Genomic DNA, 21,131 nt, shown 5'->3' on the forward strand with positions numbered 1-21,131 from the left:
AACTTGACCTAGATATCATCAAGGTGAACATTCTGACCAATTTTCATGAAGATCCATTCAAGGGTATGGCCTCTAGAGAGGTCACAAGGTTTTTCTATTTCAAGACCTACTGACCTAGTTTTTGATCACAGTTGACCCAGTTTCAAACTTGACCTAGATATCATCAAGATAAACATTCAGACCAACTTTCATACAGATCCCATGAAAAATATGGCCTCTAGAGAGGTCACAACGTTTTTTCATTATTTGACCTACTGACCTACTTTTTGATGGCACGTGACCCACTTTCGAACTTGACCTAAATATCATCAAGATGAACATTCTGACCAATTTTTATGGAGATCCATTCACAAGTATGGCCTCTAGAGAGGTCACAAGGTTTTTCTATTTTTAGACCTACTGACCTAGTTTTTGACCGCACATGACCCTGTTTCGAACTTTACCTAGATATCATCAAGATGAACATTCAAACCAACCTTCATGAAGATCCATTGAAAAATATGGCCTTTAGAGAGGTCACAAGGTTTTTCTATTATTTGACCTACTGACCTAGTTTTTGACGGCACGTGACCCACTTTCGAACTTGACCTAGATATCATCAAGATGAACATTCAGACCAACTTTCATACAGATCCCATGGAAAATATGGCCTCTAGAGAGGTCACAAGGTTTTTCTATTATTTGACCTACTGACCTAGCTTTTGATGGCACGTGACCCACTTTCGAACTTGACTTAGATATCATCAAGGTGAACATTCTGACCAATTTTCATGAAGATTTCATGAAATATATGGCCTCTAGAGAGGTCACAAGGTTTTTCTATTTTTAGACCTACTGACCTAGCTTTTGACCGAACGTGACCCAGTTTCGAACTTGACCTAGATATCATCAAGATGAACATTCAGACCAACTTTCATACAGATCCCATGAAAAATATGGCCTTTAGAGAGGTCACAAGGTTTTTCTATTATTTGACCTACTGACCTAGTTTTTGATGGCACGTGACCCAGTTTCGAACTTGACCTAGATATCATCAAGGTGAACGTTCTGATTAATTTTCATGAAGATCTTGTGAAATATATGGCCTCTAGAAAGGTCACAAGGTTTTTCTATTTTTAGACCTACTGACCTAGTTTTTGAAGGCACGTGACCCACTTTCGAACCTGACCTAGATATCATCAAGGTGAACATTCTGACCCATTTTCATGAAGATCTCTTGAAATATATGGCCTCTAGAGAGGTCACAAGGTTTTTCTATTTTTAGACCTACTGACCTAGTTTTTGACCGCACGTGACCCAGTTTCGAACTTGACCTAGATATCATCAAGATGAACATTCAGACCAACTTTCATAAAGATCCCATGAAAAATATGGCCTCTAGAGAGGTCACAAGGTTTTTCTATTTTTAGACCTACTGACCTAGTTTTTGAAGGCACGTTACCCAGTTTCGAACTTGACCTAGATATCATCAAGGTGAACGTTCTGACCAATTTTCATGAAGCTCTTGTGAAATATATGGCCTCTAGAGAGGTCACAAGGTTTTTCTATTTTTAGACCTACTGACCTAGTTTTTGACGGCACGTGACCCAGTTTCGAACTTGACCTAGATATCATCAAGGTGAACATTCTGACCAACTTTCATAAAGATCCCATGAAAAATGTGACCTCTAGAGTGGTCACAAGCAAAAGTTTACTGACGCACGCACGCACGCACGGACGGACGGACGACGGACGCCGCACGATCACAAAAGCTCACCTTGTCACTTTGTGACAGGTGAGCTAAAAAAATGGTGCCAGAGTTATGCACCTTGTGTCATATGATGTGGGGGATGATGTTGAACAACTATTTTAAGTTTGAATCAAATCCATTCAGTAGTAACAGAGATAGAGTGAAAGTGCATCAAAACTTTAACCTCAAAATCTATGTGATAAGGGGGGATAATTCATGAAATATTGGTGCCAGAGTTATGGCCCTTATGTCAGATGATGTGGATGATGATGAGGAATAAGTATTTCAAGTTTGAATCAAATCCATCATGTAATTACAGAGATAAGTTGAAAAAAGAGAAAGTGCACCAAAACTTAAACCAAGGTGGGGACACGGAAAGACGCCGACGCCAGGGCGAGTAGGATAGCTCTCCTTATACTTCGTATAGTCGAGCTAAAAGCTAAGATTTTCCATATGCATAGTAGATCCATTGCAACCAAGTTGTCATTTTCACCAACTATTAATCACTTGCTCCTCAAAGCTGGGGACTTGGGACCTCATGATCTGGATTGAACGCTTCCATGTTGCTGTTTATAACAAACAAAGAGGCCGTGCCTCCAGAATCAGGTATTTAGCTTCTGTTCTTGGATCAGGTTATAATAATTGGATGCATAACCTCTGACAAGAAAGTCCAGAAACCTGAGCCTTTGCTCAGGGCTCACGCTGTCAGTCGCCATTATCGCCATTTGCGATTATTTTATCTAAATGGCGAATATTTTTTCATTTTGGCGACAGGAACTGGCGATTACTTTATTTAATAGCTACATAAATGAGACAGTAACCCGCCGTCTGCTAGTGTAGAAAATCGATAGTGTGGACTGTTTATTACCTTGTGTATTCCAAACACGTGTCAACTATGCCGATAACATTGCCTAAGGCGGTAGGATGCAGACGACAATTAAACTGATTATAATCGGAAGTTAATCTTACTTATCTAGCTATCAATCAGATTGAACTGGCAGGCTACTTTTTTGGAACATTTTAAAATGCCAACACAAATTTTCTTCAACTCTATATTCGGCAGACGCGATTAAACCAAATTGTACGGGCCGTTTCCTGATGAAAAACTGATTTGCCATCTATTACTACCGCTAATTTAATTTAATCTCTAAAAAAATATTATAAACTGACCTTACTGTCGACGATTTCAAAATATCAGGAAAAATAATCAGGATCTAGGTTAAATCTATATGTGTTTTTAATCTAAAATGAAATTGTTCGAAGTGAAAAAAATCTTTCTTTTATTTTCGAATTTTCAGAATTTGTGAAGAACGAAATTTGTTGAAATATTACAGGCCAGATATTTTTAATAGTTTTTTTTAACAAGACAATTCTGGCAAAATTAATGTTTGTTTTGCACATTAATTAAAAAATTATCGGAAAACCCAGTCCTGTTTCTATTTTTAGAAACATGGCCGATACGGACAAACTAAAAAAATCAACAAATAAATTTGCTTACATACTGTAATTAGTGTAAGTAAAAACATTCTAAAACACTTAAAAATTAGTATATTTATTGAATAAAGCATCAAAAACTTGTTGACAAAAAGCTGTAATTCAAAAGTGTGCATGGATGCCAAATATCACGTAATTTCGCGACCTGATTGCTTTGTACTTTTCGAGCAGTTTAAGTGCAGTTATGGTCAAACGAATCATGAAAACACTTTTGATATTTATAAAGAAGAAGTGTAAACATGAATGATACTCAAAGACTTTGTAAACTTTCCATTATGTGCAACTGTGTCCATATTGTGTGCGCATGAATGGGGCTAATTGAGCCATTGCCCAGTCCATAATGTCAGTCAATATCAACCATTTCAGCTGCCATACACAAACTAAATATGTGTCCTGTAAATGCCTTCAAAATCCATCAGAATATAGCATTTTAAATTGTTATAGTGGGACCTCACCACCAATATAAGGAGGTAATTTCCATGAATCCCTGATTCCCACACCCCCTGTTGGGGCCTACTACTTTTTAAAGCAACTAAGAAAATATATATGTTAAAATTGATCATTTTTATTTTTATAAAAATTGCATGCGAAGATCCGCATCAATTTTGGCTATTAATTTTTCATATGTTAAAAAGTTGGCTATTATTTTTTGGAGGCCAGTGTGAGCCCTGCTTTGCTTATATTCTAGTGGGAGTATTACTTAAATGCAAGTAGATGTAGAAGTTGATTGTTTTAGTCCAGGGTTATAGCCAGGCTCTTCACCCAATTAAAATATATTTGCACAGAGCTATAACCAGGGTTCTCGGAAACGCCGAAATCGGCGTCCATGTACGCATAATTGGTCCCTGTATACGCGTGTTTATTGCAGCCTGGGAGTCGCCGGATGCACGTTTCTGCAGTGAGACGCAATGAAAATTAATTGATTACGTAAACCTGCGAATACACAAGGTTTGACTCGAGAGCAAAATAAGTGGGCGGAGTTACTCGTTTGTCACCGATAGCCGCGTATAGCCAATCAGCGTTGCCCGTTTCCACTACACCGCGAGACAGGCGGCACATGTATGATCAACTCGAATACATGTGATTGTCGGCGTGATTGCATAGGTGACAATTTCTAACATGTAATATAAACTAAATCTAAAAGGAAGAGACATTTTAGATAATAAAACAGATTTTTTACACATTACCTGTGTATCTCTCGGATCATAAATTGTGCTTGACCTGATGACCTACAGCAGTCTTGTAAAATGTGACCACTGCTGATCACATTATCATTAGATTATCAGCACTTTCTACAAGAAGCAACTAAGGTTGTCAATCACAAGAAAAGTTCTCCAGGAGAACCAATGTCGGCCTTTAACGACGGATTATGTGGTGTTTGAAGTAACTTCCGATTGTTTTCTCACATACTAATTAGGCCAGAGAAAATAAATGTTTAGATTTTCATCCGAATTTTGAGAAAAAATGGGGCGGGTGGGCACTTTTTATTTTTTAATTTGGAAATATGGTATTGTGGAGGTCAATCTGACAAATTATATTTAAAATATCACTGTATTGATATTCTAGTGTGTATTGCTGTGTCTTTGAAATGCTTGTATATGTAAAACCCATTTTGAAATAATTTTGAAATGAACAAAATAATTTTATGTCATAAACTTTTATCTTGTTTATAATGTGATAGTAAATCATTTTGTCTGATGGTTGATTGTATCCTATACAAAAAATTAAATCTACAACAACGGCAAATTTATATTTGTCTGTTCAGTGTATTTGAAAATTCAAAATATTTAGTTCTGTCAAAGTACAGCCACGATTTTTAAAGAAAACACTCAATCTGTCATTCCTGCTGAGCATGTGCTAAAAGCTATATACCCGTGGAACCGATGATGATGATGATATTGACTTTCGAGCTTAAAGTTTAAAATACGAGGAATCTAGTATTTCTACACTTGAAAAAAATCAGACATTTCTTAATTAGATGCACTTGCATGCACAGCATATTTTAATCCTATTTCCATATCTATGAAACAAATAGCGCGGTAATTCAGTATACTTTGCACGTGAAAATGGCACGTCAGGCTTCCCCACGAAGGCAAATGTCCATGTTAAACACAATTGAAATATTGAAATCCAGACAACAGATACTTATTTCTAATCAATAAAAATCAATAACAATCAAATAAGGATAAGAAAATACATTGGTTTTACCTTTTTCTAAAAGTTTTTGAAATCGAAAGTAGGTTGCCAGAACGTCTGCTAGTCGTGTGAATTGCCAATATTTTATGATAATTTTTCTTAATTTGTTATAATAAGAGGTAATGTCATGGTAAATTTTGATATCAGATACTGTCAAATGCTGTTAAATTGTCTTTACATTACCATAATATGTTAAACATTTTCTTTAAACTCTAGAATTATGCAATGTTTATGAAAGTGTACCAGTATCCGGACATGAAATTTTGGATACCTGGATTTTGACCAATAAAAAATTTCGAGGCGGGGGGTTTCCAGATAGGGGCGGGCGGGGATGAGAATCTAAAAACTAATTTTCTATTGCCTTACCAGGAAGTTTTCAAGATGTTTTTAGAAAATGTGATAATTAGGCTTAATTATGAATGTCCGAGTAATTTTATGATGCTGTCGATGTCGGTCTTAGTAACGTGATTGTTTTTCTGCAAAATCGCTAATGTTACTGAAGAAGCATTTATTAATATGTTGATCATAGACATACTGTGCATTCTTAATGTATTTTAGACTGAATGTTTTAACGTTATGCTCTTAATAAGTATTAAAATAAAAGTAGTAACTGTTCATATATTTTCTTTTCACTGTATGTTTAGAGTGGTGGAACCTATGCTCGCGGTATTTTGTACATATATAATCTTTTTAAGAAGCAAGAAAAAATTATTATTTCGATTTGCCTATGCAAAAACATAAAGTTATCCTCCTTTTATCGAAACATATTGTTGATGTGCGTCATCACGTGACTTAGTCGTCTCGTGAGCTATCGACACGGCATACGTGAAAAGGTGAAAATTCGCCCTGAAGGGAACCTATGCTGGCGGTATGTAATATCGATTAAACTAAGGACGAAAAAAAAAATCAGCAGGCTACAAATGAACAAACAAGCATATGCGAATATAATATTTAGAACATTACTCATTTATTATGTGAAAAACAAAATAAATGGGGATAAAATTTAGTATGTGCCTCTATGTGTATATTTCCCTTTCCGAAATGGAGTCACTATAGGAGTGATCGTGTTTGTAAACAAATCCATTGTATTTTCTATTTTTAGAACTGATAAGACAAAGACCGGGTGGGCCGACGCCGAGCGTCCATGTTTTTTGTAAACAGTGATGTTTTTCTAGCGGCTTAAACTTTCTTAAAACACAAATAATATCAATAATTTTTTGATCAATGGAAAGTGTATAAAACAAGCAATTTATTGATTACTTTTGATTATAAATTCGAAATTAAATGGATTAATTATGAAGGCTTAACTTACAGTGTTTTTTCAAAATGTTTGGAGGATCGCTACGCCGCTATTAAAATCTTATGTCATTTAAAACGGATATTCATTTTAAAAAGATATTTAAATGGGAAAATATGAAAATCCTAAGCATTCCAAAACTTTTTTAATTTTTAAAATCCATAAATGAGCGAAAAAGTTATTAAAAATTAAAAATTCAGATCCCATACACAAACGGTGTAAAAACATTTGTTTTACCCACCACCAGATAAACAGGTATTTATGCGTGACGTAATGGCGATCTCTCCTATTAGAACAAAGCTTAAAACGTATAATAATGTTGTTTAAAAACAGAATGTTAAAGTATCAAAAATTCAAACAACGACAGCGATTAACTCGCAAATGTTTTCAACACTTCTTTTGTGTGTAGGAAATTTACTCCTCCCTACATCTCAGAAAGAACCATTTGGACTTTGTCAAAATACTACGATCAACATCGATCTTTTCATGGTTCGAAAGGCACTCGTAGTGTAGCCAGGCGTCACATTCATCACATCTTGCTCTTAAATGTATCTTATATCTGAATGTAATGCATGATTTCTAAAAAACTAACTTTAGTTTAGTGATTTTGACATATTTGTGTGAGATTTGTGCGAAGGATACAGATTGCGTAAAATGTATCGGCTGCTGTATACGTCACGTGAGCGGCACGCGCGGCTATCGCCACGTTTGTTGTAAAGGCATTTCACCACTGGTCGGTGTTGAACATAGCATGATGAAATATTTTTATCAGTGCTTCTGCAGAGAGCATATTTATCGAAATACCGCGAGCATAGGAATACCGCGAGCATAGGTTCCACCACTCTATATATGTTTCCATTCTGAAATAAAAAGGTAAAGAAAAAAATTATCACGAGGGATTTTGTCCAACTTGATATTTTCACAAGGGGGATTTCGTCCACCTTGATAGTTTCACAGGAGGATTTCGTCCAGGAAGACCAGAAACAGCAGGGATTTAGAGGGTGGGCGTTTGAAGTTTTGGGAGTCCCAGGACTGCAACTTGTGATTAATTTTGACAAACACCTACGAATAGGTTTGACACTTGGCAAATTCCAGAGAGCAATATTAGTGGACGGAGTCACCCGCTTGTCATTGATAGCCACGTATAGCCAATCAGTGTTGCTCATTTGCACTACACTGCAAGACAGGACAGCATGTGTATGATCTACGCAATTAAATGTCACTTCCACGACAGTTACGGTGACGTGTTTGCATCTATGGTGACAATCTCTGATTGTAAACCAACAGTTTATAAAGTCTTTGAAATAACTTTGTTTTCTCAAGTACTAATTACTTAAAGTAGAGATGGTAACTACAAATTTAAACTGCATCTGATATTACTTTCGGTTGAAAACTTAATACTGGAGTACCTCAGTTATATAATGGTTCAACTTTCATACTTCATTTTTCATGCTGAAAGCCAGTGAAAGGCAATATTTAATCCGAAAAATTTGGTCCTACTTGGAAAAGTGAAGCCAGTGACAGATAACTCTTCTAGGACTATTTAGTTTTCTGAACAAAGTATGCATAGATTCGGATGTGTTTCCCAAAGCTATAGTTTACTTCAAGATCTATGAATAATCATTCAAACTAAAAAAGTTGAGCATTATCTTTCATTTTCAAACGAACTCATTCAAAGACATTCTTTTTATTTACTACTGCAGATAATTTACAAGTATAGTATGATTATACGAGGGGTGTTCAATAAATACCCGGAAAAGTGCTCTCATTTCTTTATTTCTGGTCTTATTTTGGTAACATTTGAAAATATGAAGGATATGAACATACTAAATGCAAATACCTAAATTACAGATTTCAGAACATGCACAATATTTATTTGTCGTCTCCTAGGCAACGCCATCACCTCAAAAGCGGCCCAACATCATTATGATGCTGTCGTATCACACTCAATTAATCAATACAACTCGTGATTACCATTGATTCAATGTTAATCACCATTAAATGCATTTTTACACCTTCCTAAGAATAAATAAAAACTGTTCATATGATGTTCCTGTCGTATTGAAGAAATTGGACACTGAACTGATGCCCTATCAAGGAGCTCTTTAATTTATTAAATGTGACTGAGCATTATTTTTCATGTCTGTAACACAAGTTGTCAGCAATATTCTCCTGACAACTTTTAAACGTCGCGTCCCACTAATAAAATTTTGTTTTCTTCAGGGCATTGTCCCTTAAACCTTTTTCAGCATAGCATTTGTCTCTTTCCTTGATTTTCCATTCAGAACACAAAATGTTATCTCACATCTCCGTTCAACACTGATTTTCAAGCGACAACCAACTCAATATGCCTGCCAAATATTTTAATGATGTCACATTTATAATTTTACGTTATTGGCATAACGCTTACTTTCCGTACCAATATTCACCCAATTTAAGAAAAGGTAGCTTGAAAAATAGGTAAGTGGCAAGTAATGTTTTAGCGCATGTAAAATAGAACAAGAGATCACAGAGTGATCTTGGCGCCCACCAATGTGCCATTTTTGAGTGTTCCAAATTTCAAGACTTACTGACTAGCTCAAGGTCAAATTTCATTTCCGTACACAACACTGTGCATGTGGTCCAAATTCGAAAGCTGTAGCTTGAGAAATGTGAAAGTAGGTCACTAGATCAATCTTAAGGTCAAAGTTTAGTTCGGTACACAAAACTATGCAAGTGGTCCAAATTTGAAGGCTGTAGCTTGAGAAATGTGAAAGTAGGTCACTAAGTCAAAATCAAGGGCAAATTTCACTTCAGAAACAAATCTATGCATGTAGTCCAAAATTGAAGCCTGTACCTTCAAAAATGTGAAAGTAAATCACTAGGTCAATGTCAAGGTCAAAGTTTGTTTCGGTACACAATCCTATTCATGTGGTCTAAATTTGAAGCCTGTAGCTACAGAAATGTGAAAGTAGGTCACTAGGTCAATCTTAAGGTCAAAGTTCATTTCGGTACACAAAACTACGCAAGTGGTCCAAATTTGAAGGCTGTAGCTTGAGAAATGTGAAAGTAGGTTACTAGGTCAATGTAAAGGTCAAAGTTTGTTTCGGTACACAAAACCATGCATGTGGTCTAAATTTGAAGCCTGTAGCTACAGAAATGTGAAAGTAGGTCACTAGGTCAAAATTAAGGTCAAAGTTCCTATCGGTACACAAAACTATGCAAGTGGTCCAAATTTGAAGGCTGTAGCTTGAGAAATGTGAAAGTAGGTCACTAGGTCAAAATCAAGGTCAAATTTTATTTTGGAATACAGAACTATGCATGTGGTCCAAATATGAAGCCTGTACATTCAAAAATGTGAAAGTAGGTCACCAGGTCAATGTAAAGGTTAAAGTTTGTTTTGGTACATAAAACCATGCATGTGGTCCAAATTTGAAGGCTGTAGCTTGAGAAATGTGAAAGTAGGTCACTGGGTCAAAATCAAGGTCAAATTTCATTTCGGAACACGAAATTATGCCTGTGGTCCAAATTTGAAGCCTGTACCTTCAATAATGTGAAAGTAGGTCACTAGGTCAATGTCAAGGTCAAAGTTTATTTCAGTGCACAAAACTATGCATGTGGTCCAAATTTGAAGGTTGTAGCTATAGAAATGTGAAAGTAGGTCACTAGGTCAAAATCAAGGTCAACTCATGTCAAGGTTCATCTTGCCACTCAAAACCATACATGTGGTCCAAATTTGAATGTTGTAGGTTATTGACAAGAAGTTTTTAAAAGCTTTTCCCTATATAAGTCTATATGAACCATGTGACCCCAGGGCGGGGCCATATTGACCCTAGGGGGATAATTTTAACAAACTTGGTAGAGAACCACCAAGCGATGCTACATTACAATATCAAAGCCCTAGGCTTTGTGGTTTGGACAAGAAGATTTTCAAAGTTTTTCCCTATATAAGTCTATGTAAACCATGTGACCCCCGGGGCGGGGCCATATTTGACCCTAGGGGGATAATTTGAACAATCTTAGTAGAAGACCACTAGATGATGTCACATACAAAATATCAAAGCCCTAGGCCCTGTGGTTTTGGACAAGAGGTTTTTCAAAGTTTTTCCCTATGTAAGTCTATATAAACCATGTGACCCCCGGGGCGGGGCCATATTAGACCCCAGGGAAATAATTTCAATCATCTTGGTAGAGGACCACTAGATGATGCTTCATACCAAATATCAAAGCCCTAGGCTCTGTGGTTTTGGGCAAGAAGATTTTCAAAGTTTTTCCCTATATAAATCTATGTAAATTATAGAAATAAACAAAGGGCCATAACTTACTAAAAATTTGTTGAACCAGTCTGATTTTCAGGGGGACACAACTAGGGTACCAATACATCATTCTGACAAAGTTTGGTCAAAATCCCCCTGGTAGTTTCTGAGAAGATGCGATAACGAGAAATTGTTAACGGAAGGACGGACGGACGCCGGACCACGGACGCAGAGTGATTTGAATAGCCCACCATCTGATGATGGTGGGCTAAAAAGAGACCAAATTGGGCCGGATGACATCACATGACGTTGCCATGGGGACTTGCATTTACTTATTATTTATCCAAAGACAATCTAATTTTGACATATCGACTCAGTATTCCCTAGTCTACATTTTGTAGCATTTTCATTTATTTTTGATGATACATGAAGAACTGAGAGCACTTTTCCGGGTATTTATTGAACGCCCCTCGTAGAAAAGAAAACATTATTCGTGAGAAAAAATATAAACAGACTATATGAATTTTACGACATCGACAATTTACAAATTTCGTTTGCCAAGAATAATCAAGGTCTCAAAACGTATGAGTTAAAAACAGAGTGATATAAAAATGTATATACTATCTCATGGTCACACCAAAACCATACCAAAAATTGTGCCGAAAGAAGTTATTTCACTTTTTATGACACGCACCTTTTGTTTACAAATGTACCTAATTTGCATATTAACCGAGGCGTGCGGAATCGCATTTACCTTGCAGAATCTACCGTTACAGAAACTTCTGTTATTATAATGCAGACGTTCTTTAGTATAAATAAAATGGTAGTGTTAGTTAAAAAGAAATGACAATCACCTTTCTTCAGCTAATCAACCAAAAACAACGAAGCCGATGTCTCTGTCAAAAGTTCCTGTACTTACTGCACGGTGCTATGTTAAATTATTGTGTGAGATAAGTGATATGCGCTTCAGTTTTGCACATGATTTGTTGTTGTTGTCGTTGAATACATAGCCTTAGGTACCATCTCCACTAAAAGCAAATTTAAAGAACACCTTAGAAAAAGTAATAATTTGTCTCCATTATGAATTTTCTACTAATTTAAAGATGCTATCAATGTGGTCATACCGTGATTATCTCTCTGTCAAGTACGCTTTAGAGAACACATTCAAAAATTAAATATTCTAAGGTAAACATACATATCTCCAATATTTTTGCGAGAAATCATGCCCCAAAATAATCCTACTTTTTAGAGAATATGTTCAATTTAATTAGTTGCAAAAGAATTAATGCAGTCCGACAGTTTGAATTTTTTCCGATCATTGTTTACAACATCTATTTCTCTGTCCATCCAAGCCCATGCAAATTTGTTTTTAACACCACTTTCAACCTCTATAATCAATATTTCACACTCAATCAATGTTTTGGACAACATTTTGGTGGATTATTTGTTTTTTTCACATATCCTATTAATGTAACAGGCTGAAAATACTTCATGTCTGACCGGCAATTGAAACCGGGGCCTCTGACACCTAAGGCGGCCACTCTACCACGTTGCTATAAAAGCTAGCTCAATAGCAAGAAAGTATAAGTGCACCCTTATACTCTACCCTACTACATACACCCCTCCATTTTAGAATTTGTCCTCGAATTCCAGGAGTTTGAACCTCTGTGAACGTTCCAAGGTGTCCATTAATATCTACCAACGAGTTATTTACGTTGGGCGCCATATGTAAGTTGTAACAGGCTGAAAATACTTTAGGTCTGAATGGGAATGTAGTTATTTTCAACAATGAGTCGGTTAAACGCAGACCAGATGAGCACCTGCATGAAGGTAAAAAACTCACGTAATGAGTTGTATCCCTTCGCGCAGGTGCTCAACTAGCATAAAACACAGCTTCTGCGAAGGAAAATATTGCTATCATAGGGCCACCAAGCAGGGATATAAACTATCTATTTCTATTTAGGGACCCAGACTGTCAAAGTTTAACATTAGGAATATAGGCATTCTCTCCAACAATTTAGGGGCCCAGCCAAAAAAATCTAGGGGCCGTGGGCTACTGGGCCCCACCTAATTTATATCCCTGCCAAGGTAACCCCCCTCAAACAAACACGCACAACCCCCTCCCAAAATTTTCTCCTCAGATTTTCACCTGTCTCAGAAATGGTCCCATGTCTTGTAAAAACCATGGAAAATTCTCATCTCTGTGGTAGGCAATACTACAGATCTAGCTAGATCTATGCAATCTACTGGTCAACTTTACAGTCGTACCCCATTCCCAACCATTTACTGGAAGACGAAAGGAAGACAATCAAATTTGCAGGGCCTCCTCTGGGTTTTTCATACTTGTCGCCACTCTTTTTGCCAAATTAAAAAAGTTGGAGCCACTTAAGTTAAGAGCCACTTTTGAGCCACTTATTTCTCTCAGTTGGATGTCATAGTGTTCATAGGGAAGTTAATTATTGTAAATAATTACATTTAATAGGAATAATAACAATGTGTATTGAATAATTGTAAAAGTAAACACAAAATAAAAAGTTCAGTTTCTAAATTTAGAAAAGAATATAACTTAAAATGTCATGAGATTTCTATAATCCATACTGTCTTTTATCTAAAATATTAGCAAAAAGTAACAAATTTGTCATACAACTGCACGTCGGTCTGTTTGTAAAAATCCAAACAAATTAAGTATGCCGTAATTATCGTTAATTTTGGTGAATCCTCGGCATACTTCAAATATACAAGTTGGCAGATGTTTTTGTAACTGATTGATTATCAATTCACACATATCTCTGCAATTATCTTCTCAAAGTGTCACCCAACTTAGTTGAAAACATTAATAGCCGAATCAACAAATACACCGCCTAAAATGTTTATCGATTTTATTTACAACCAGCACTTAGGTAAACACGTGTATCGAGAACCAATTCTTGATCGCTTATTATTAAGCCTTGTATCATTACGGAAAAAAACATGAATGACCCCAAAAATGATATGCACCACTCATTTTCGCCTATGTGCAAAATTTAGTGCCAAATTCTTAGAATTAACGCAAATGGCGACATTGGCGATCAACAGCGGAGGCCCAGAATTTGCAATGCCGATGGAAAATGTGCACGACTAGGACGTGGGAAAATACTGTTCGTACTTTTTACGTATGGGAAATGGTAGAAACAGATCTCATGTGCTTGCTGTAACAACGTAAATAAATTATAAAATATTACAACTAACAGACCTCTAAACTATTTAACAACTAAACTATGACAGCTGATTTGAGTCCATGGCCCTAAAAAAAATTGTGAATGACTCAAAATTATGGCGATTTTTATTAGCTCTGACTTACCAGCCAATTGTTTCTTCAGCAGAAGTGCTGACTGGTCTTGAGCCATGGATATACTGTTTAGGATACGAGATACGCACAAAAATAGAAGAAAACAAGTAAAGAAAAAAGGAACAAAAACTTCTCGACGCAGGCGCAGATGAGAATTACATCGAAGGTATAAATCCGAAGTATTCCAAAATTCTTGTTAGAAGGGAGACTACTCTCCTAAACCAAAACGTTTAGGGGCCGTCTTAATTTAGGGACCATCTCAAACAAATAGATATACATTATTCAATCAGCTTCAAAGTTGTATATCCATATTTTATTATTATGATTTATCATAGGCGTAGGAGCAAGGGTAGCCTTTGAGTTGGGGGAGGGTTGGTGGGGGTGCTTTTTCCCCTGCCCAACAACGGTTGGCAACATTTTATTTAAGTAGGCTTAATCATAATTTTGGTATAAACATATTATAATTATGACATACGATTCATAAATCATTCACCAAACAGTGTAAGTATTTTTGTACTGACCATAGTAAAATAACAAGAAAATGCAGAATTACAAAGAAATCATCGTCAGATTTGTAGTATATTCCTAAAGTTGTTTGTAACTTAGGCTAGCTACTAAGTATGAATAAACAATATCTTCAACTTTTGTCAGCGAAACAAAATTTTAGAACTTAATTAAAACACACGTTTTAATAACAAGTTTGTGCTATCTTCATAAGGATATTTTATAGGTAAGAACGAGGGACAACTTTAGAAAAGGTGCATGCCTCCGCCCCATATACTGCTTCATGTCGGGTTGATCATTGGTGCAAAGTCTTTTTTAAAATGCATCAGATGAACGAAACAGTTACAGACGGGACACGAGAGGAATTGACATTCAATAAAGGGAGATAATTAAAAAAGTAAGCTGGATTCAACAAGGCCCATGCTCCTTGCACGTACGCTAAATTAATGTCCTCTTTCAGCGTGTGCATTTTGCGTTCCCTACAGTAGTTTTAGACTTATGCCCTGAACAAGAACATTCATAATGTGAGTTAATTAAAAAAGGAAGAAAGATAGAGTTACGGTTCTTGCACATGCCATGTCATGCAGATCATTGGTGCCGATATTTTTTTTTAAAAATCCATCCATGAACGACAAAATCACATATCGGCCAGGAAATCAGGTTGGATATTCAATAAAGAGAGATACACCAAAAAGGAAGAGGGATTGATTTAAGGTTCTTACACGCGTCATATCGTCCTGTCATGCTAATCATTGATGCAAAGCTTTTTTTCAAAATCCATCCACGGAAGACAAATATAGAGACCGCACATGGAATCGGGACGAACAGATGAAGGAACGAACGGACGGACTGACGCTGCAATTACTGTATGCCGCCCCAAAGAGGGTGGGGCATCAAACATTAATGTGGTCAGATATCTTTAAACTGCGAAACAACTATTTTTTTTGCATGCCATCCACATCTTATGGAATTACATGAAGGAATTAAATAGAGAAGTAAAACAGAAAGGATTATTATACCAAATACATCTGTGGTATTTCATAACTACATGTAATAAACGTTAGACATTAAATATCATTGAAAAATCGAATATTACATCAGTTTTAAATGTGTATGAAAAATATCTTTGCTTTTTAAAAGCCATACTCATTTTAATTCAAACAATATGGTGATAGTTCGTTCAAACACGTTCTTAGTCTATCCTCTGTTCCCAGAATCCATCTTTTCACATTTGCAAGATACAATGACCAACGATGATGTTTATGAGAAAAATAGATTCTATTTCACTTATAAAGGCCATTCACATGGTCTAGATATTTTTTCAGGAAGATACGAGACAAGTATTTTCAAACAAAAAATAAAATGGGAGGAAAAGGCAAACAAACAATCTTTTTTATCTGAAAAGTGTTGTCATTTTTGTGCCCGGGTTAGTAGAATAAGTCTGTATATACTTAGTTGACAAGAATAAAGTTTTCATTAAGACAGGAAAAGAAACCTAGAACATGTTTTTACTCTTTGGTTTATTTTTCGTTTAAAAACAACGTCATTTTAACATTTTTAACAACATTTTAGTTAGAATCTATGTTTCGATAATAAGTTAACATAACTAGAATCTCTGGATTGTTTGTTTGTTTGTTTTGGGTTTAACCGTACCAGTACAAGTACAAACCTATTCTCCGCAAGTAACTGCCAACTTCCCCGCATGAATCAGAGGTGAAGGACGAATGTCTTTTATCAAATCATCACGGAGAACATACGGCCCGCCAGAGGATCGAACTCACGACCCCGCGATCAGTCGATCGGCTGTACCAGGTCATTTATATAATGGATAATTTAAACATGCATAGTTTGAATGGTGCCGTATGAATTATGAATGAAAATGTTGAAAAAATAGGTAATTGCAGTAACAGGGGTTTTTTTTAGCTCAAGGTAAACATGACTTTGACCTTTGACCTACTGACCTTGAAACTGATAAGAGTCATCTGTTCGATTCCAACCAATTTGCTTACCAAGATTGAAGTTCCTGTCTGCGCCGAAGCGTTCTTTGGTTATAGATGGAAACCGATTTCTTAGGGCAAGGTCAAGGTCGCCATGACCTTGCTCATGACCTTTGAACAACCGACCTCAAAATCGATTGGGATCATTTGGAGGTTCGTGTGCCGAAGCATTCTTCAGTTATACTTTTCAGTCGCAAGGTCATTATGACCTTGACATTTGATCTACCAATTCCAAGAATAATAAATAAATGGTCTTCCAATGGTCAGCCAATCATCCTATTATGCTTCAGATATCAAGCGGAAACCTTTTTCAGTCTCAAGGTCACTGGGACCTTGACATTTGACCAACGTACTGAAGAAAACGATAAGGATTATCTACTGATCACAGGCAATCATCCTATGAAGTTTAACGTACGCCTGTAAGCCTATAAGATTCTTTCACTGGTTATAGGTGCAGATGGGAATTTCCGGCCTCGAGAGTAACTGTTTAGGCGGTAACGAGGTTCCTACCGAGTTACCGCCTAAACAGTTACCCGAGAGCCGGATATTCCCATCTGCACCTATAACCAGTGACAGAATCTTTTTCTTGCATACCGATATCAAGATATAATAATAAAAATAAATTCAGTCGAACGGCTTTCTTTTTAGAACTATTTCTTATAGTAGCGTATTTTAACAAAGCGCGGGAAATCAACGTCCGTAAACAGGAAAGACGTCATGGCGTTTCAAAGACAAATAACAATGTTTAGTTCCGGTTTTATTTTATCAGTTCCAGCGTAACGTTATGAATTTTTGATAAAATAACGTGTTTTGAATCGAGAAATATACTATCAGGAACAAAGAGGAACTGTCAAGGTATTGGATTTTATTCCGTTTTTCGAAATAAAATATAAATAACTACATAAATCTTCTTCATATATGTAGTTCGTAATACGTCATTTAAAGCACGGGAGTCATCTTACACCCCGGGGTGTAAGATGGATTTTTCCAGCACCGGTAAAAATACCGGAAATCCCCGTCTGGTATGCAAGAAAACGCGTTCTTTGGTTATCGAGCGGAAGCCGTTTTAAGTCTCAAAGTCAACTATGACCTTGATTTTGGACCAACTGATACCCAAAACACTAGAGGTCGTCTACCGTTATCATCCCTGTTATTATTATCATCATCATGATATCGGTTCACAATTTTGCTAAAACTTGCAAAATAAAAACTTGCAAAATACACTATGCAAGAAAAAGAAAAGAAACTTCCACTGGTTGCAGATGCGGATAATATCCGGCTTCGACGGTAACTCGGCAGTTCCTCGTTATTGCAAACAAAATACCACGGAGCCGGATATTCCCACCTCTACCTACATGCAATAAACCATTCTCATATTGAGAGCTACTTTAATAACTCCCAACAAAATTACCAGGTTTCATTTTTTCCATGTCTTAATTGTCAAAGTTCAATTGATTCAACGTCATGGATAACATGTACATGAAGGCATAGACTGATCTTTAAAGATATGACGATGTCATCTAGATAACAAATTACCTACTTCGTGTTTACTTTTGTTACATTACAAGATCGCGTTAGGTAACACTTTACGATACATGTTAGTATTAAGATTATGGCCAAATTTGATTGCTGTTAGTAAACGGTTAAATTAAATATTATTAGATCGGTTTATCTAAAAACCTTTAAGACTACAAATACTTCGGACACAAAAAGAAGACGAACGATTTCTTTATAATATTTTGTACTAATAATGGAGACTGAGAAAAAGTTAAGAAAGCAAGTTGAACATTATGTGGAGGAGATAGTTAACAAGAGTTTGGAAATTGTTATGAACGCAACCTATGGAAATCGTCAGTTGAACAGGAATACCGTTAGTAAAGTTCACAAAAAAGTGAATGATGTCAATTTAAGTAACGGAGATACAAATGTTAAACAGTTCGCTGAGTGCCTTGTTGATGAAAGTTTCAAAGAAGGTTTGGAGGAGGTAGACAAACTGTCTAAAATAAAGCCAATTTTATGTGTGGGAATTGTGACACTAGATTTCGTAACAATAAGTGAAGAATACCCTGCAGAGGACTCAAAAACGATTGCAGTCGGTAACTATTGGTCACGTGGTGGCAATGCAGCAAATACGGCGACAGTTCTGGCTCATCTAGGCGCTCGAGTTGAATATTTTGGGACAATTGTGAACAACCGATGGATGAGCCTCCTACAAGATGACTTCAAAAATAACGGAGTGAGTACTGAACACTGTATCTATCTTGACCACGAAAAACACAAGGCACCAGTAGCAACCCTGATAACAAGTCAGAAAACGGGAACAAGAACCGTAATTGCAGACTTCAAAGGTATAACAGGGGTGACTTATGAGCAATTTTCGTCCTTGAATATCGGAAAATACGGATTGATTCATCTTGAATCTCGGAGTTTTGAAGGTCGGGCTGGTGATATTGCTGACATCATTGCTCTTATAGTAAAACATAACGAAACGAATGTCGAGAGCGAAAAGATCGTTATATCAGTTGAAATTGAGCAGTCAAACATAACAAATCCAGAATTTCGATCTCTCTTTGCACAAGGGGACATTGTTTTGATAGGCAAAGACTATGCAATAGATGATGGTTACACCAGTAAAGAAGAGGCTGTTAGAGGCCTTTACAAGTATTGTAAACCAGATGCAATTCTTGTATGTGCATGGGGAGATGACGGGGCTGCCGCTATGTTTGACGAACAGTTAGTTTGTTCGCCTGCTATTACACCTGAAAAGCTAGTAGACACCCTAGGAGAAGGTGACACTTTTAACGCAGGATTTATTTACGCTTTCAGTAGAGGAAAGTCGGTTGCCAAAGCTGTAAAATTTGGTTGCATGGTTGCTGGACATAAGTGTGGTTGTAATGGATTTTCATGTGTTAAAGGAATGCAAAGAAACATGTATCAAATATAGTGTAGCTGTATTTTTGTGTGGTTTCATACATATACTATTATTTACATTCAAATGGGTCCTTAGACATATCTATAAAACTGAATTCCGCTGAAGGTGGTGCTTTGGGCGTGAGGAGTGATATACTAGTACATGTCATTACCTCTCATGAACAGACTTAGTCAGTTACGCTTATTGCATTATTTCTACAAAACTCAAAAGGACCTTCCATGGATTTTATTGCACATTAGATATATTATTTCACGGACGGTATTTGTGTGCTTATGTAAGATTATTGCAATGTGTTAAAGGCACCCAAAGAAAATTCTACTAGTACAACGTGCCTGACATAAAATATGAAAAGTTTTGCGTCAATTTGTCAACAGATTTTTGAGATTTATTTGCCACTGTTTTTACACGTGGGGCATGATTGTTTTACATTCGTGCGTGTTAACTACTTGTTGTTTTAGTAATAATTTATACCTAAAAATGTTCATGATGACAAACTGTATATCTTATTTTGACATTTATATGAGTTTTTTTTGCTGCGATGAATAGTTTAAAGTATTTACTATGTGAGTCAGGCAAACGTGTGATGTAGTAAAACATACACAATGACAGTTATTTAAAAACAAATGCTATATGTATATAACTGAGCCACACCATGAGAAAACCAACATAGTGCATTTGCGACCAGCATGGATCCAGACCTGCCTGCGCATCCGCGCAGACTGGTCAGGATCCATGCTGTTCGCTTTTAAAAGCCTGTTGCAATTAGAGAAACCGTTAACAAAAAGCAGGCTGGTCTGGATCCATGCTGGTCGCGTTTCTGGATCCATGCTGGTCGCAAACGCACTATGCTTGTTGGTTTTTTCATTGCACGGCTCATATGTATTTAAAATATTGATATTCTACTTGTACTTTTTTCATTTATGTAAGATATCTACTCTTCAGTAGTCTTTAAATCCTTATAGAAATAAACACTGCGAAGGATGAACTTGTATACTTTTTAAAGTGTTAGCAAATCGTTAAACAATTTGATATCTGCATTTACACGCAATATATACATGAAATAATAATAATAAAAGACGTGAAAGTTGTGTAAATATTTTTCTAAGAATTTACAATATCATTTCAAAAGGGTCTCAGTCTTTTCATTCAGTTAGAAGAATTCACTGTTATGTTCTTTACTTCATCTTTGTAAACACAAGTACGTTTGACCCAGAAGACCGCATTAATGAGCCGCGCCATGAGAAAATCAACATAGTGCATTTGCGACCAGCATGGATCCAGATCAGCCTGCGCATCCACGCAGTCTGGTCAGGGTCCCATGCTGTTTACTTTCAAAGCCTATTGCAATTGGAGAAACCGTTAGCGAACAGCATGGATCCAGAGCAGACTGCGCGGATGCGCAGGCTGGTCTGGATCCAT

General features: G+C 36.5%; 2 protein-coding genes across 2 annotated transcripts in view; one reads left to right on the top strand and one right to left on the bottom strand.

Moving 5' to 3' along the window:
• The window catches only part of LOC123533657 (ubiquitin-conjugating enzyme E2 G1-like), a 34,834-nt gene extending 20,384 nt beyond the window's left edge, over positions 1-14,450 (bottom strand). Inside the window, exon 1 of the mRNA XM_045315401.2 lies at positions 14,292-14,450. Coding sequence (XP_045171336.1) covers positions 14,292-14,337 — 46 coding nt within the window. The 5' untranslated portion in view covers positions 14,338-14,450. The remainder of the gene's footprint in view (positions 1-14,291) is intronic.
• A 3,805-nt stretch (positions 14,451-18,255) lies between these two features.
• LOC123533252 (ketohexokinase-like) lies at positions 18,256-20,800 on the top strand. Its single transcript, XM_045314892.2, has one exon. The coding sequence runs from the start codon at positions 18,531-18,533 to the stop codon at positions 19,722-19,724; it is 1,194 nt and encodes a 397-aa protein (XP_045170827.2). The 5' UTR covers positions 18,256-18,530; the 3' UTR covers positions 19,725-20,800.
• Positions 20,801-21,131: the final 331 nt, after the last annotated feature.

The sequence above is a fragment of the Mercenaria mercenaria genome, chromosome 12 (assembly GCF_021730395.1).
Source record: "Mercenaria mercenaria strain notata chromosome 12, MADL_Memer_1, whole genome shotgun sequence".
NCBI classification, from domain to species: Eukaryota; Metazoa; Mollusca; class Bivalvia; order Venerida; family Veneridae; genus Mercenaria; species Mercenaria mercenaria.